The sequence below is a fragment of the Olea europaea genome, chromosome 14 (genome assembly GCF_002742605.1).
Source record: "Olea europaea var. sylvestris chromosome 14, O_europaea_v1, whole genome shotgun sequence".
NCBI classification, from domain to species: Eukaryota; Viridiplantae; Streptophyta; class Magnoliopsida; order Lamiales; family Oleaceae; genus Olea; species Olea europaea.
The window spans coordinates 5,786,559-5,801,886 of NC_036250.1; the positions used below are offsets into that span (position 1 = coordinate 5,786,559).

The 15,328-nt window shown below is 43.3% G+C and overlaps 1 protein-coding gene across 1 annotated transcript; it reads left to right on the top strand.

Moving 5' to 3' along the window:
• The first annotated feature begins 10,822 nt into the window (after positions 1–10,822).
• On the top strand, positions 10,823–13,009 carry LOC111409432. Its single transcript, XM_023039483.1, has 5 exons — positions 10,823–11,309; positions 11,403–11,469; positions 11,557–11,906; positions 12,000–12,364; positions 12,719–13,009. The coding sequence occupies exons 1-5, from the start codon at positions 10,823–10,825 to the stop codon at positions 13,007–13,009; spliced, it is 1,560 nt and encodes a 519-aa protein (XP_022895251.1).
• Positions 13,010–15,328: the final 2,319 nt, after the last annotated feature.

Below are 15,328 nucleotides of genomic sequence, written 5' to 3' on the forward strand. Positions count from 1 at the left end.
TCAGAGATGCGGCTTATCTTGATAAATGCTTCTAGAAAGTTTGATAGAAACTGATTCAACCATGGAAGAGGAAAAGTTGATGGAGGTTACGGGCTTAATTTTGGAAAAGTTGTAGCAATAGGTAGATGGCAGCGATTGTGCAACAATAGCATTACGAGTGTGTTCGATTACATTTATTTTCCATGTAAATATCAATTTGTAATTCAAATTCTTACTTTGGAGTGTTTGATTATTATTATTTTTATTGAAAATATATTTATAAGGAAAATATTTTCTTGGGGTAGTAAGTTTTTGTTTTTTTCAAAACATGGAAAACATTTTTTTAGATGATATTTTTTATGTTAATCAAACGCACTCTACATGTTACAAATTGATTTATCAATAGATAATATTGTGACATTTGATTTGGTCAAAATCTCATCAACCAAAAAACTTCTCCACTTTCTTTTTGACATTTCATCGATCTATAAAAAATTATGTAAACGATGATGTACAAAAATTATTTTTCGTATGGCGATGAGAGGTTGTAAAGGTTACAGCCCCTTGGACAACCCCCTAGACATCCAGGAGTTGTGTGGGTTGTCACCCAAGATTAATCCGGTTGTAAATTTTATTTTTAAATTTAAAAAAATAATAATTACAACCTGTTTTAGAAAGAAGAAAAAAGAAGAGGTTATAACCTGATTTTTGACCGGCTTGATGTAGAGCATGTTTGGTAGAGATTTTAATCCAATTAAAATTAATTTTTTTATCATTATTTTACTATTTCAATCGTCATTTTTGAATTCTTCTCTCATGGGTAGAACCCACTCCACATCTAACGATAAAAAAATCAATTAACAAAATCCCTATAAAACAAGCACGTAATCACTATTTGCGAAGTGGGCTTCTGACAACATGAGTAGCCCATATGGAGAAGGCCCATGCATAATTGGGAAATTAAAACGAAGCTCAATTTTGTACACAATTCCAAGACTATTTTGGTAAACGAATATATAAGAATAGTAAATTATCGAGTTCAAAAATAAATAAATAAATTCATGGATCAAATTGGTTTATAAAATTAAAATTAATAGTGTGCAACCACATAGTAATTGTAGCTGCAGGTTTGGCTGTGCTCAGAATTTATGCCCCTTTTAGTTTACATTCAAAAAAAGAAAAGAAAAAGATTTTAATAGATTTTAATAAAAGTTGTTAAAATGTATGGTTGAAAATTTGTGAATCTTATAAAATATATAATTAAAATTAATTGTTAACTTTGATTTAAATGTTAATTTAATTTTTTATTTGAACCAACTTTTATATTAGTTATTTGGGTTAATTTCACAAATGGTCACTGATCTTACGTGAAAATTACAAAACGGTCACTGATATTTAAAACTTTCAGTAGCGATTACTTAAGTTTCGGAACGCTTTCAAAAATGGTCACTGAAGTGTAAAAATACTTTTTCAATTTTTTAAGCTACTTTTGCGACAACTTTTCGACCACTTTCGACCACAGATACCACCAAATTTTGATATCGTTGGAAAGTCCACAATGTCCTCTTCAATTATCATCCAAAATCTCCCCGTAACTCCAAGGGATTTGGAAATCTCCGCAAAAGTCGCCAAAAAATCTGAAAATCTGCCCCGGGGATTTCTGATTACCAAGATCGTCGAATTTTGATATCGTTGGAAAGCCACAATGTCTTCTTCAATTATCACCCAAAACATCCTCAAAACTCCAAAGGATTCTGCCAGAATAAACCCACAAAGTCGGCTAGCCAAAAGGCGAAAATTTGGCAGATTTTTGGGGCTACTTTTTGGTAATTTCTGACCATCAATACCGCTGGATTTTAATACCGTTCAAAAGCCCACAATATCCTCTTCAATTACCAAAAAAATCTTCTCCAAACTCTAAAGGATTCGATCGGAGTAAACCCATAAAGTTGGCTATCCGAAAAGATGAAAATCTGGGCAGGTTTTTCAATTTTTTGGGTGACTTTTGCAGCAACTTTCTGGCAACTTCCAGCCACTAAGACCGCCGAATTTTGATATTGTTGGAAAGCTTACAATCTACTCTTCAATTCCCACCCAAAATCTCCCCATAACTCCAAAGGATTCGGCCGAAAAAACATAAAAAGTTAGCTACCCAAAAAGGCGAAGATTTCCGACTGAATCCTTTAAAGTTTGAGGGAGATTTGAGATGTTAATTGAAGAGGACATTGTAGACTTTTTTCCAACGATATCAAAATTCAGCGCTCTTGGTGGTCGGAAGTCATCGAAAAGTCACCGCAAAAGTCGTCCAAAAAATTTGAAAATCTAGGCAGGTTTTCAGATTTTTTGGGCAACTTTTGCGGCTATTTTCTGGTCGAATTCCTTGGAGTTACGGGGAGATTTTGGGTTGTAATTGAAGAGGACATTGTGGGCTTTTCAACGATATCAAAATTCGACGGTATTGATGGTTGAAAGTGGTTGCAAAAGTAATCCAAAAAACTGAAAAAGTGTTTTTAAATTTCAGTGACCATTTCTGCAAGTTTTTAAATTTCAGTGACCATTTTTTAAAGTTTTTAAACTTCAGGGATCGTTTCTGGAAGTTTTTAAACTTCAATGACCGTTTTTAAAGCGCACCAAAACTTAAGTAACCGCTATTGAAAGTTTTAAATTTCAACGACCGTTTTGTAATTTTCACGTAAGTTCAGTGATCGTTTGTAAAATTAACCCTTACTTATTTACCAAACATGGTTTTTAATTTTTTAATTTTTTATTTTTTTTGGGGGGTAGGGGGTTAGAAAGTAGGTTAATTTTAAGCAAAACTAAATATGCATACTTCTATATTAAGTTCCTATTTGATGTAGTTTAACAAGTTGCTAAAAAAAACATAACAATTAATCATACAAGATATCTGGTGTCTCACTCTACTATATTATGTAAAAATACTAAGGAAAATCTATTTTTCGGTATCAATGTGTCGAAGTTTGATAAGTCATACCATAAAACCTGTCTTTAATTAAGTGCTCTTGTCCCTCCTTTCCCTTCAAAAGAAATTATAGTAAATAACAATGTATAATATTGTTTAGATATGGAATATAGATCGCACTTATAAGAGGGTTGGGCTATTTTTAATCTTTTGAGTTGAAACCTCAAACCCCAAGAAGTGGTACCGGTATAACTTGGACATGTGGACGCATAAAATGAATCCTCAATTGTAGGTGAACTAAGGTGGTGGGTCCCAAGTTTCCAGTAAAACATTTGGCATGATGATTCGTTCCATATTTTTTACATATCGAACTCATATGTATTGTGTTCACACCTTGTACTTAAACTTTTACCAAGAGATCTACTTGCTTCAATGAACTGGGTAACTCATGCATGTCTGCTACTTTTTTGGGATTACACAGTTGACGAGAACATAAAATATATCTTTGCAATCAATTCAAATAAATTCAAAGCTCGATTCATTTTATTCGTGATACCACTTGCTGGTGAGGCCACTTGAGACTTAGAAAGAGGTGAAAATCAAGCATAGAAGTACTACACATGTTGACGCTTGCTTATCCTGTGATTTGAACACTTTTCGAAGAACTCCTTAAACTTGTCTCATGCCTCGTGATAATTTGCTTCACCAATTTCTCAACAAGTGTAGTACTAGCAATATTAGTACAACTACCCTCACTAATAATCAAATTACATATCTTGTTTTTAACATGGCATCTAGTATGAAAAATGTTCTCCCATTGCGGCTCTACATCATTCACTTTGATTTGTGTATTGAGAGCATGCATAACCACAAAGCATTTTCCCCACGACCAGGTACTCTACTCAATCGTCATCATTAACATCTTCTAATTTAGGCATCTCATCACCATTAATATCACATATTACTTTCCCATTATTGTGCAAGATCATTGCCTTTTTGTTTGGAAATTGAGAAATAATGTGCCCCGATTCTAAGCACCTAAAGTATTTGATATCCCAATTCCTAGAAGGTTGGGAATACACCTTGGGTGTAACTTTGTTAGCAACTTCCTCCTTTCCCCTTGGTGGTTTGGTCTTACTACTCGAAACAACCTTATCATCCCTATTATCATCCTACCTCGATTTTCAAGAAGGGTTAGAACCCGAAGGACCCAATGGATATCTAGTTGCCTATTTCCTCTTCAACTACCTCTCCACCTTTATAGCTACATGTAGTATGTCATCTAACTCCACGTAATGTTGTAGTTCTACCACAATAGCTATATCTATATTCAAAATATTCAAAAATCGAGTCATGGTGACATCCCGATCCTTTTCAACATTCACTTCAATCATGGCAATCTCTATTTCATTGTGATAATCCTTCATACTCCTAGATCCTTGACAAAAGTTTTGTAATTTTTGATAAAGATCCCTTTTAGTAATGATTAGGAATGAACCTCTTCCTCAGGATAGCCTTCAATTCTCCTCATGTTTCAAGCCTGTCACAATTTCTCCTCCTAGAGGTTGTTATTTGATCCCACCAAATAATAGCATAATCAGTAAATTAAATGATAGCAAGTTTTACTTTTTCCTCCTCCTAGTAGTTATAACAATCAAATATAAGTTCTATCTTCTTCTTCCACTCCAAATATACCTCCGGACCGCTCCTTCTTTTGAATGAAGGAATTGTCATTTTAATACTATCAACTCCATCTCCAACATGATCTTTAGCCCTTCTATCATGCCTATCCCCTCTATTCCTCATTTTTCCTATTTTATCCTTCACTAATGCATCATCATCAATTCCACTACCCACTTCATTTTCACACCAATTTTCACTCTAGGTTTCAACCTACCATGCCTCGCATTAGGAACTTCTCTAGGTTGTTCCCTACGTAAATTAACAAGCAATATGTCTTGCCTCTCCATCCATGCCTCTTGCCTATCCATTATATCTCCCGTATCCCTAAACAACCTCTTAAATCGCCGTATTATCTCATCCGTTATGATGACTTGGCTATTCTTCTTGCTTGAAGTAGAATCGTCTCCGTTAGACATCCTAAATCTAAAATAATATTTGTCTTGCGAGTGCACACTCTTGTATCACTCAATCTAGCTTTCTCTCTATTATTATCACCACTCCGACTTTTTCCACTCAATGCTTCATTGCAAGCGCTTCAAAAAACTAGTTTGATCTCAATCAAAATTCAATCCTTATGGAGTTCAAACAAAGAATTGAGTAATGAAAATTGGCTTTAGAATAATTCAAGGAAGTATGAATTGGCTCTCAAGTAGAACACTAAGGATAAATTCAAGAAGGTATTTCTTGAATTTGAATTGGACGCTTTTGACTTTGGACTTTTTTGGTAATTGCTATATTTTTTCTGCAATTTCGAATTTATTTTACTAAACCCGCGAGAATTCAACAAGGAGCCTAAAAATTCGAAAAGAAGTTGATTTGTGGACTAATTTATCGCAAAAACAACTTTTGAATTTGTTTGGAACTTTAATTGGATTTAATGACTCAAAAGATAAAGAATACAAAGAATACGAAGAGCAAGAATGAAAACTCAAACAAAAAAGTAACTTCTATAACTTTGATTTTTGGAGCCTAAACTCTAATACCAAATTATGCGAACTCAGGTAGAAATTGAAACTATGAAATTCATCACAGATTAGATCAAACCCAAGAAAGCTAAGAATAAACATTTGGAAAAGCTCGACCTTGATAAATTATTGAACCAAAGAACCAAAACAATCGAAAACAATATCTTCGCTCTGTGATCACAAAGTTTATGAACCTTACTTGAATTGATGAACGTCATAAGAAATTAATCATTGATAAGTTTGAAATTAATTCAATGAAGAATGAGTTGAAAGCAAATATGCCTCGTAATAATATCTCTCAAATTGTGTGTTTTGCGATGAAAAGAAAACCATATTTATACGTAATTTATAAAAATCCTAGTTAAAACGGAATATAAGTCTAAAGATATTGAAAGATGCCATAAAAAAAGAGTTTTAACTAAAATAGAAAATTACACAAAATTTTAAAAATTAGCGTCCCGATTTTACTCTATACGGTCGCATAGGCTTATATGGTGCGGTCATATAGGCCATTCGTCTACCTTCAGTTTGGTTCCTGTATGGGTACATGTGGCCGCACTTAGGTTTGTGCTATGCGGTCGCATAGCATTCCTCCATGTCTCCAAGTTTGAGTTATTGATTCAAATGCGTTCCTAACTTGTTTCCAATCCCATGCCCCATGTGAAACTTGGTCTTAGGCATGTTAACTTCATCATTTTGGACTCTGTAGCTTGAATACTTGATTGCATGACTTCATTGATTTTATTTGATTTCGAACTTGTCCTTAGCTTCTCCTCAACATACATTGAACTTTTAATAGCTGGTTGCCTTGGATCTCATCAGTTGCCCTCCCGATTAACAAAAAAGAGACACAAGACGAAATCTAGCCTCCAGGTTTAATTCAACTCTTCTTCCTTTTTTATTTTTATTTTTTTAATGTGTCCACAGGATTCTCGTGGAGAAATAATTATAGTGGGCTAATTTCATAGAAGTTCCTTTTTTGCATCTCGCTTTCCCCTATCTAACGTTTTATGATTGCAACAAATTGGCAATGCTACGATAGCGAAGCAGCTTGGGACGAACTTTTCTATGAGTCAGACAATTCTAGTTAACGGTAGTTGTTGTTATGCCTCGATACCGAAGTGCCATCTCATCACCTACTGCGACCTGAAAACGACCCTCCCGAAGCTTCTCCGAAGTGATATATCGATTCCTACTACTGATCTGTCGAAGCATCTCACCTCCGAGGTCGAGATCAAGTGGACCCCGGTTAGAAGATCCGCCACCAATTTAAGATTTGTCCTGAACCTAAGGTTTAAATTGATTTGACGTCCCCATGAGGCTATTTGATGTGAATTATCAACTTTATGTCAATTCAACTCGGGGGAAACAAACTGTCCGTCCACTCTACAAGCGCGGCTGATTGACGCCTATAAGCAGACACTTCATACCGTCAGATGTATACACGCGTTCTACATCCCGCGGTTCATACCACCTATAAATATCCAAGGTTTGGCAAGAGGCAAAAGGTAATGAAACTCTCAATACATAGCATTCCATAACAAGTTTATATATCCTCCTCCCCCCTTTATTGATTGATTTGTGTAGCCCCTGGGCACTGTTCCGACCACCCAAACCTGACTTGACTGTCGAAATGTATACGGCCGCCACCACTCCCCTCGGTTCCGACCGTGTGCGCCTGACCGTTTGTTCATTTCGCAGGGAGGAATACGTGGAGTAGCTATAAGTTGGCCACGTGGAGGAGCCATTTTTGGAGGTCAACAGTTTGGCGCCGTCTGTGGGAAGCTCACTCCCCATTTGAAGTTTTGCGTTCCCCATCGGAGAAGACACCGGAAAATCGGCGACTGAACCTGAAAAGGGGGCTTCTTGAAAAAGAAAGTCGAATTACAATCCAAGTTCTTACTAGGTAGGATGAGCTACAGCCGTGAAGACAATCCCATGAGAGAGGCCTCTGAAGAAGAGGTACTCCATAACAATGTTACTCATCAGAGACCGCATCACCGGCGTCGACGAGGTGAAAGAATAGCCATACTCACTGAAGGAATGGCCCAGATAGCTGCGGGTATGAGAGACATAGCAGCTCAGAATATGGCGATGCAGGAACTTCTCATGCAAGCCCAGGGACACCAGTGGCCCCAAGGATCTTATCCGGTACAGGAAATCCCTTTGTCTCACTCTCAAGGCCACATGAGCCGGCACACAGAACGTCCTCTCGAAAGAGAGGGGAACACCGAAGCGACATCTTATGTGTAAGAGAGTCATCCATCAGAACCACTCTTAGGGGACTACTTTCATCAAGAATACGATGACTAGGTCAGTGAGCGTCTTCGATCGGATAGGGAACGATCCTAGCAATAGGGTCCGCCCGGCAAGAGGGTCGATCCGGTCAGACCGCGAAGAAGAGCATGATCCCCCTCCTCCTAGAAATAGGAGGGAGAGGAGAAACTTAGTCGATTGGGGGAGCAGGGGAGAAGCACCTCCTCCTCCCCGAGACATCCAAGATGATGAAGGATCAGAGGGGCCCTGTCGATCTTATGAGATTGACGACGATGACGATAACCTCCCTTTCTCAAGGGAAATTCGAAGCTTCCCAATGCCAACTCACTTCATGCCCCCTAAGATCCCCAAGTATGAGGGAAAAGGGGATCCGGAGAAACACCTCACAAAGTATATGACACAAATGAGTCTTAGGGGAGCCTCACCTGCTCTAAAGTGCAGAGCCTTCCATTTAACACTAGGCGGAGCCGCCGAGGTGTGGTACAGCAGGCTTCCTCTCCTAAGCATCAGAAGTTGGCCAGAATTGAAGAAAGCATTCTTGAACCAGTACCCCTCACGCAGGGAAGGAGAGGCGCCAATTCAACGCCTGCAAGACATGAGGCAGGCCCCTGGAGAGACGCTGAAAAGCTATCTCGCCAGGTTTACAGACGAAATTACTTACTGCGAGCAGGTCACTGACAGGGAAGCCCATTCAGCCCTTTCAGTCCCTGCGCAGCAAAAATCCCTCCACATACGACGAGCTGGTGGAGATGATGAGAGTGGAAATTGTTAGTGAAGAAATGATTGATCATCGCAATTGTGCCGCGCAGGGACTCCCTCCCCCACAGAGGCAGGTGGGTCGAGGCCCCGCAGCGCACCTTGTTACTCAGCAATGGACCCAAGCAGGGCATACAATAGCTCCTACATCCGTACAGGCCCTAGCTTCTGCCACATTGAACGCAGTGCCGGTATTGGCATATGATAACGCACCCGCTGAGGCAGGACCATCTGGAAGAACTGACAACAACAAGAAGAAGAAAAAGAGGCCAAACAGGCCCTTGGCAGGAGCAAGATTTTGTACTTTCTATCAACTATACGGGCATGACATCAGCGAGTGTCGGGATGCCAATCGACGCCCTGATCGAAGCAACCCCCATACTTCCAGCAGAATTGAGCACCCCCGCAGATCCACCTCCCCGAGGAGGGGAGGAAGAGGTCACCAGGAACAATCTCCTCGCAGACAAGAAGAAAAAGAGGCCAAACAGGCCCTTGGCAGGAGCAAGATTTTGTACTTTCTATCAACTATACGGGCATGACATCAGCGAGTGTCGGGATGCCAATCGACGCCCTGATCGAAGCAACCCCCACACTTCCAGCAGAATTGAGCACCCCCGCAGATCCACCTCCCCGAGGAGGGGAGGAAGAGGTCACCAGGAACAATCTCCTCGCAGAAGAAAATCGAGAAACCAAGGCCAATCCAGGCAAGAGAACCAAGCCCAATTCGCTGGAAGCCAAGCCATCAGGGAGATCGATACCATCATTGGGGGACCCCACGTCGGTGGCAACACCAGGAATGCCCAGAGAAATTATACAAGAGAAGCTAAGGATCCCCCGATGATCACCTACATTGTCGACGAATTGAAATCAGCAAACAAGATGGCCCCAATCACCTTCTCCCAGGAAGACTCAGAGGGAGTTCACCATCCCCATTGCGACGCTTTGGTTGTAAGAGTCGTAGTGGCTAGAAACGGATTGAAACGCATGCTCGTTGACAATGGCAGTTCCGTGAACATATTGTTCGGCTCCACTTTTGACAAAATGCAAATTGAACATGGGTTAATCCCCATGACCGACCCACTATTCGGATTCACTGGGGACAGCATCATCCCACGAGGGCGGATCACCCTGCCTGTGGAAATGGGTTCGGCCCCCCTGGTCGCCCAGCATTTCATGGAATTTCTGGTGGTAGATCATAGGTCGGCTTATCATGGAGTATTGGGCAGACCCGCTCTAAAAGATCTTTGGGCTGTGACGTCCATTCACTATCTGTGCATGAAATTCCCAACTGAACATGGGATTCCAACAGTCCGGGGCGATCAGATGGGCTCCAGGGCATGCTACCTAAACTTGCTGCGTAAATCTGAGCCCCGAACCGTCAATGTAATCCTAGCCGAAGTACCCGCTAAAGCCGGTACGGATGTGGAAATGCTCGACGCTCCTGAACAAGGGCATACCTCTGAACAAGAGGAAGATGTCATCATGGAAGAGGCCCCTGAACAAGGACACCCTCTTGATGAGTTGGACCCCCGAATAATCGATTATGAACCAAATGTGACCCCCATGGAAGAACTGGAGACTTTCCCAGTCAATCCAGAAGACCCAAATCAAGTCTTGCGCATAGGGAAGTCATTATCGCCTGAAGAAAAAATTGAGATGATACGATTCCTGAAAGAAAACCTGGATGTCTTCGCATGGAAACATGAAGATATGGTGGGAATAGATCCTAGGATCAGTTGCCATCACCTTAACATCAACCCCTCCTATGCCCCCCATAGACAGAAGAGGCGTGCCCTGAACCCAGAACGGTACGAGGCGCTGAAAGACGAAGTAAGTAAACTTAGCCGCAGTGGTTTCATCAGAGAGGCCATATATCCGAGGTGGATATCCAACCCGGTTCTGGTGAAAAAGTCCAACGGGAAGTGGAGGGTCTGTGTGGACTTCACAAACCTGAATAAGGCGTGTTCCAAGGACAGCTTCCCACTTCCAAGAATTCATCAACTGGCGGACTCCACTGCTGGGCATGAACTACTGAGTTTCATGGATGCGTACTCAGGGTACAACCAGATACCCATGTTCCGACCTGATGAGGAAGCTACATCATTCATTACGGACAGGGGGCTGTATTGCTACAAAGTTATGCCCTTCGGATTGAAAAATTGCCGGGCCCACATACCAGAGGTTAGTCAACATGATGTTTGTCGAACTCATTGGCAAAACCATGGAGGTCTACGTGGACGACATGTTGGTCAAAAGCCTCCAGGCAGCCGAACACGTGAGTCACATTGACCAAACCTTCCAGATACTCAGGAAGTATAACATGAAGCTGAACCCCCTCAAGTGCACTTTCGGAGTGGCATCAGGCCAGTTCTTGGGATACATTGTGAATCAGAGAGGAATTGAGGCAAATCCGGCAAAGGTAGCCGCCTTACTAGAAGTGAGGTCACCTCAGAAATCGAAGGAGGTCCTAAGTCTCAATGGCCGGATAGCCACACTCAACCGCTTCATCTCTAGAGCCACTGATAAAAGCTTACCTTTCTTCAATGTATTGAAGCAAGGAAAGAGATTCCAATGGACTTCGGAGTGCCAAGAAGCCTTCGAGTCTTTGAAGAAACACCTCGGGAAAGCACCCCTCCTGTCAAAACCCCAGCCAGATGAATCTCTGTTGCTGTACCTAGCAGTTTCAGATGTGACAGTCAGCGCGGTCCTAACCAGGGAAGAAAATGAGCGTCAATTGCCGGTGTATTACATCAGCAAAGCACTTCTCCCAGCTGAAACACGCTACTCCGACATGGAAAAACTGGCACTCGCACTTATCACAGCCTCAAGAAAGCTGAGGCCATATTTCCAAGCCCACTCAATACAAGTCCTCACCAATTTCCCTTTAAGGCAAGTGATGCAGAAAACGGACGCGTCGGGACGCCTGCTGAAATGGGCTATCGAGCTCAGCGAATTAGATCTCACGTTCTGACCTAGACAAGCTATCAAGGGCCAGGCCCTTGCCAATTTTATGGTCGAGTTTACCAAAGCCCCAGAAATGGAGGCCATAATGGAACCGATCGAGCCCCCCACATGGAAATTGTTTGTAGATGGGTCTTCAGGAGAGGTTGGCGCGAGGGCAGGAATCGTGTTGGAGAGCCCGGAAGGCCATTTGCTAAATTGTGCGGTAAGATTCGGCTTCAGAGCCTCGAACAACGCGGTCGAATATGAGGCCCTTCTGGCAGGTCTAAAGCTCGCTAAGGAAATGCAGGTCAGGAAGCTCCTAGCAAGCAGCGATTCTCAGCTTGTAGTAAATCAGGTAAACGGGGATTTCGCAGCCAAAGATGGTAACATGCTTGCGTACTTGAAGTTGGTTCTGGACATAATTCTCCATTTCGAAAGGTTCACTTAAGTCCCCCGTCTAGAAAATGCCCATGCAGATGCCCTCTCAAAGTTAGCCAGCAGCATGAACTCAGAGCTTCTAAACATCGTCCCCATTGAGCACTTATCAAAGCCCTCCACCTTCGAAGGCGAAGAGTTACTGTGGATAGAAGGCACCCCATTGTGGATGCAGCCCATAATCGCGTATCTAAAGGAACAAACACTGCCTGCTTCCAGAGACGAAGCAAGAAAATTAAGAAGAAGGGCTGCACACTTCTTCCTTCAAGAAGACACCCTTTACAAGAGAGGCTTCGCATCGCCCCTTCTTCGATGTGTGGGCGGCGAAGAGGCCACATACATACTCAGAGAGATACATGAAGGGATCTGCGAAAATCACTCCGAAGGGACGGCTCTGGCACACAAGGTTCTCCGTCAAGGCTACTTCTGGCCAACCCTGAAAAGGGATGCTTGCCAATTTGTCCAGAAATATGACAAGTGCCAGCGCTTCTCTAACGTGTAAAGACAGCCTGCTCAGAGCCTCTCTGTAGTAACCAGCCCTTGGCCATTCGCCAAGTGGGGCATCGACTTCATTGGTCCACTCCCAAAAGGGAGGGGAAGCGCAACTTTCGCCATTGTCGCCATCAACTACTTCACTAAGTGGGTCGAGGCAGAACCCCTTGCCCGAATCACTGAGGCCAATACTATGAAGTTCGTTTGGAAAAACGTCATTTGTAGATTTGGCATCCCCCACTCCATTGTCTCTGATAATGGGCGGCAGTTCGACAATAAGAGGATGCGAGACTTATGCGACGAACTGGGCATAAAGAAGGACTTCTCGACTCCGCATCACCCCCAGGCAAATGGACAGGTTGAAGCAGTGAACAAGATTATCAAGCACACCCTGAAAAGGAAATTGGATGCCTCGAAAGGCGCCTGGGTTGACAAACTCCCCCACGTCCTCTGGGCCATCAGAACGACTTGTCGGACTGCAACCGGCGAATCCCCAATTTTCATAACCTACGTAGCCGAAGCAATGAGTCCGGTCGAAGTTGGGTTCCCATCACATTGACGAATACATTTCAATGAGATCAGCAACGACGAGACACGAATAAGTGAATTGCACCTCCTTGAGGAAAAGAGAGAGACTTCCCAAGTGACCTTGGCAAAATATCATCGCAAGATGACCCGCTTTTACAACTCCAAGGTCAGGAACAGAACTCTCCGCTTGGGCGACCTCGTCCTCAAAAGAGTTTTTCAATCTTCAAAACCAACCGGGTCAGCAGTTTTCGGCCAAAAATGGGAAGGCCCTTACCACATTCGAGGGAAATCTCGACCTGGTACCTACGAGATCGAAGATATGTCGGGAAGGATGCTACCTCAGAAGTGGAACATCGAGCACTTGAGAAAATACTACCAGTGATAAGACTGTTCCGATCTGATCCTAAGGTGTCATAGCGAATCGGTTGTTCCGATCTGATCTCGGTTGTAAAGTTTCTTAAGTGATGGAATCGCCTTTGTAAAGGATGGTGTAATTTATCTTAGTAATGAATTTCCAGTTCCAAACCAGATCAGCTAGGGAATAGCTTCCTCAGTTCTTCGGAAGGTTTATTTGAGCGGTCCAATCGTCAATTATTAGCTGATTACCAAGCGGTTCCTCATGTTTCCCCGATTGGTCTGACCTCAGATTATTAAGAAGTTGAAGTTAGGAATCACTTCCTGCTCACTTAAGTGTTTGGACTTATGTTTGCTTAAGCAGACCGGTTCACAATTGTTAACTGATCGTTGTCACGAGGCAATTAGTCTAATGTTTGTCATTCATACAAGTATAAAACAAAAGGATTACAAAGAAGCAGAAGCCAAAAGACTTAACAGAAATTTAACAAAAAATTTTCATTCCATTTCACAAAATTAAAGTACATTGGGGGCCGAAGCCATTACAAGATAAAAAGGAAACCCTAATCTGTGGGAGGAATTTCAGCACTAGCCGCCTCCTGGGCCTCTGGAGCCTCCTCAGTAACCTTAGCAGGCCGACCTCCAGTTGGTCCCTCAAACTCTGCCTCCAGTTGAGAGATGTCCAGAGTAGAATGTACCTCCTTCAGGCGACCCAGTAGGCTTTAGGCACTCCACGAGGCCCAGAAGTTGGCAAAGTCGTCGTAAAGGAGATGGTCTTCGAAGTGATCAATAAAATTCTGGACCGTCACTTCCCCCGCAGACTTCAATTCCTCCTTCAAAGAGGCGATCTCCTCTGACTGGGCCTCTGTCTGCTGCTTCAGCTCTGCCTTTTCTCTGTTAGAGGCCTCCAGAGCATCGGTGGCGAGCTTGTGGTGCTCGTTAGCGTGGTCAAGTCGCCGAGTCACAGCAGCCACTTGGCACTCCACTTCGTAGAGCTCTTTCTTCAGCCGCTCCACCTCTGCTTGCGCAGCAGTAAGTTGGACCTCAGCAGATCTCTTCCCCTCCTCTGCCTTGGTGGCTTTGGCCTGGGCAGCTCGCACAGCATCCCCATAATGCATCACCTCCTCGAGGCGCTTGGCGAGGTCCTCCCTCTTGGAGTTTAGATCCTTCACCAAGCCTCGAGCTGGATGCTTGTGCTTAGTGCTCGGGCCACGCAGGCGCTGTTCGCCACCACCAAGTCTTCGGCCGTGCAGGAGGCGGTATGGTCCCTCCACTCTTCGGTCCAATATTTGCTGTGGACCACCACCACCGCAGCTGTCTCTGGAGGAAGAGCCTCCAACACCTCCCTTACGGGCTCCTCTTGATTGGTGCCCAGGAAATCAACCTCTTTAGTGGAGCGGGCCATTTTTCTCCTCTGCTGCCCCGGAACTTGTTCAATGGGTACGGCCGCAAGGGGTGCTGTGTCCAGGGCAGCGACAGGCTCTGCTGAAGCGGGGCTTCTCTCCGGGAGGGCCACCCCCGTGGGAATAGTTGTCTGCCTCAAAACTGGGGGTGGCCTTGCCACAGTTGGGAGTTTGGGAGGGGCAGCACTCTTCTTGCCCTTCCTTCGGAGGTCAGCCTCCGGGTCCTCCTGAACCTCCTCCTCCGTCGGAGGCTGGAGTCTCTTACTGGCCTCCACCAGCTCCTCCATTTGCTTCTTATACGAAGCGGAGGAGGCCTTCAGCGCCCGTGCCTCAGCCATCATTTTCTGGATGGTCTTGAAGTCGGGCCGTACTGGCAGCTTCTTGCTGAAGTTATCTGCAAAGAAACAAATAAGGAATTAGTACAAGTCTAGGGAGTTCGGAATAAAAAAGTATGGGTTTCGGTCCTATTACCTTGAAACGCCATTAAGTCGTGAGTGATGAAATGGATGTTCTTCCGGATCAGCCTGTGGTAGGACCTCTTCTTCTGAGGCAGCTAATAAATGACACAGATAGTGTCCAAGTCCTCTGTTGAT

What these genes read in the sequence shown, in the direction of transcription:
- LOC111409432 (XM_023039483.1), top strand. Translation starts at nt 10,823, where the DNA reads ATGTTGGTCAAAAGCCTCCAGGCAGCCGAACACGTGAGTCACATTGAC. An exon ending in AACCAGGGAAGAAAATGAGC is followed by an intron (nt 11,310 to 11,402) that starts GTCAATTGCCGG and finishes CACTTATCACAG; the next exon opens with CCTCAAGAAAGCTGAGGCCA. An exon ending in GGATTTCGCAGCCAAAGATG is followed by an intron (nt 11,907 to 11,999) that starts GTAACATGCTTG and finishes ATGCCCATGCAG; the next exon opens with ATGCCCTCTCAAAGTTAGCC.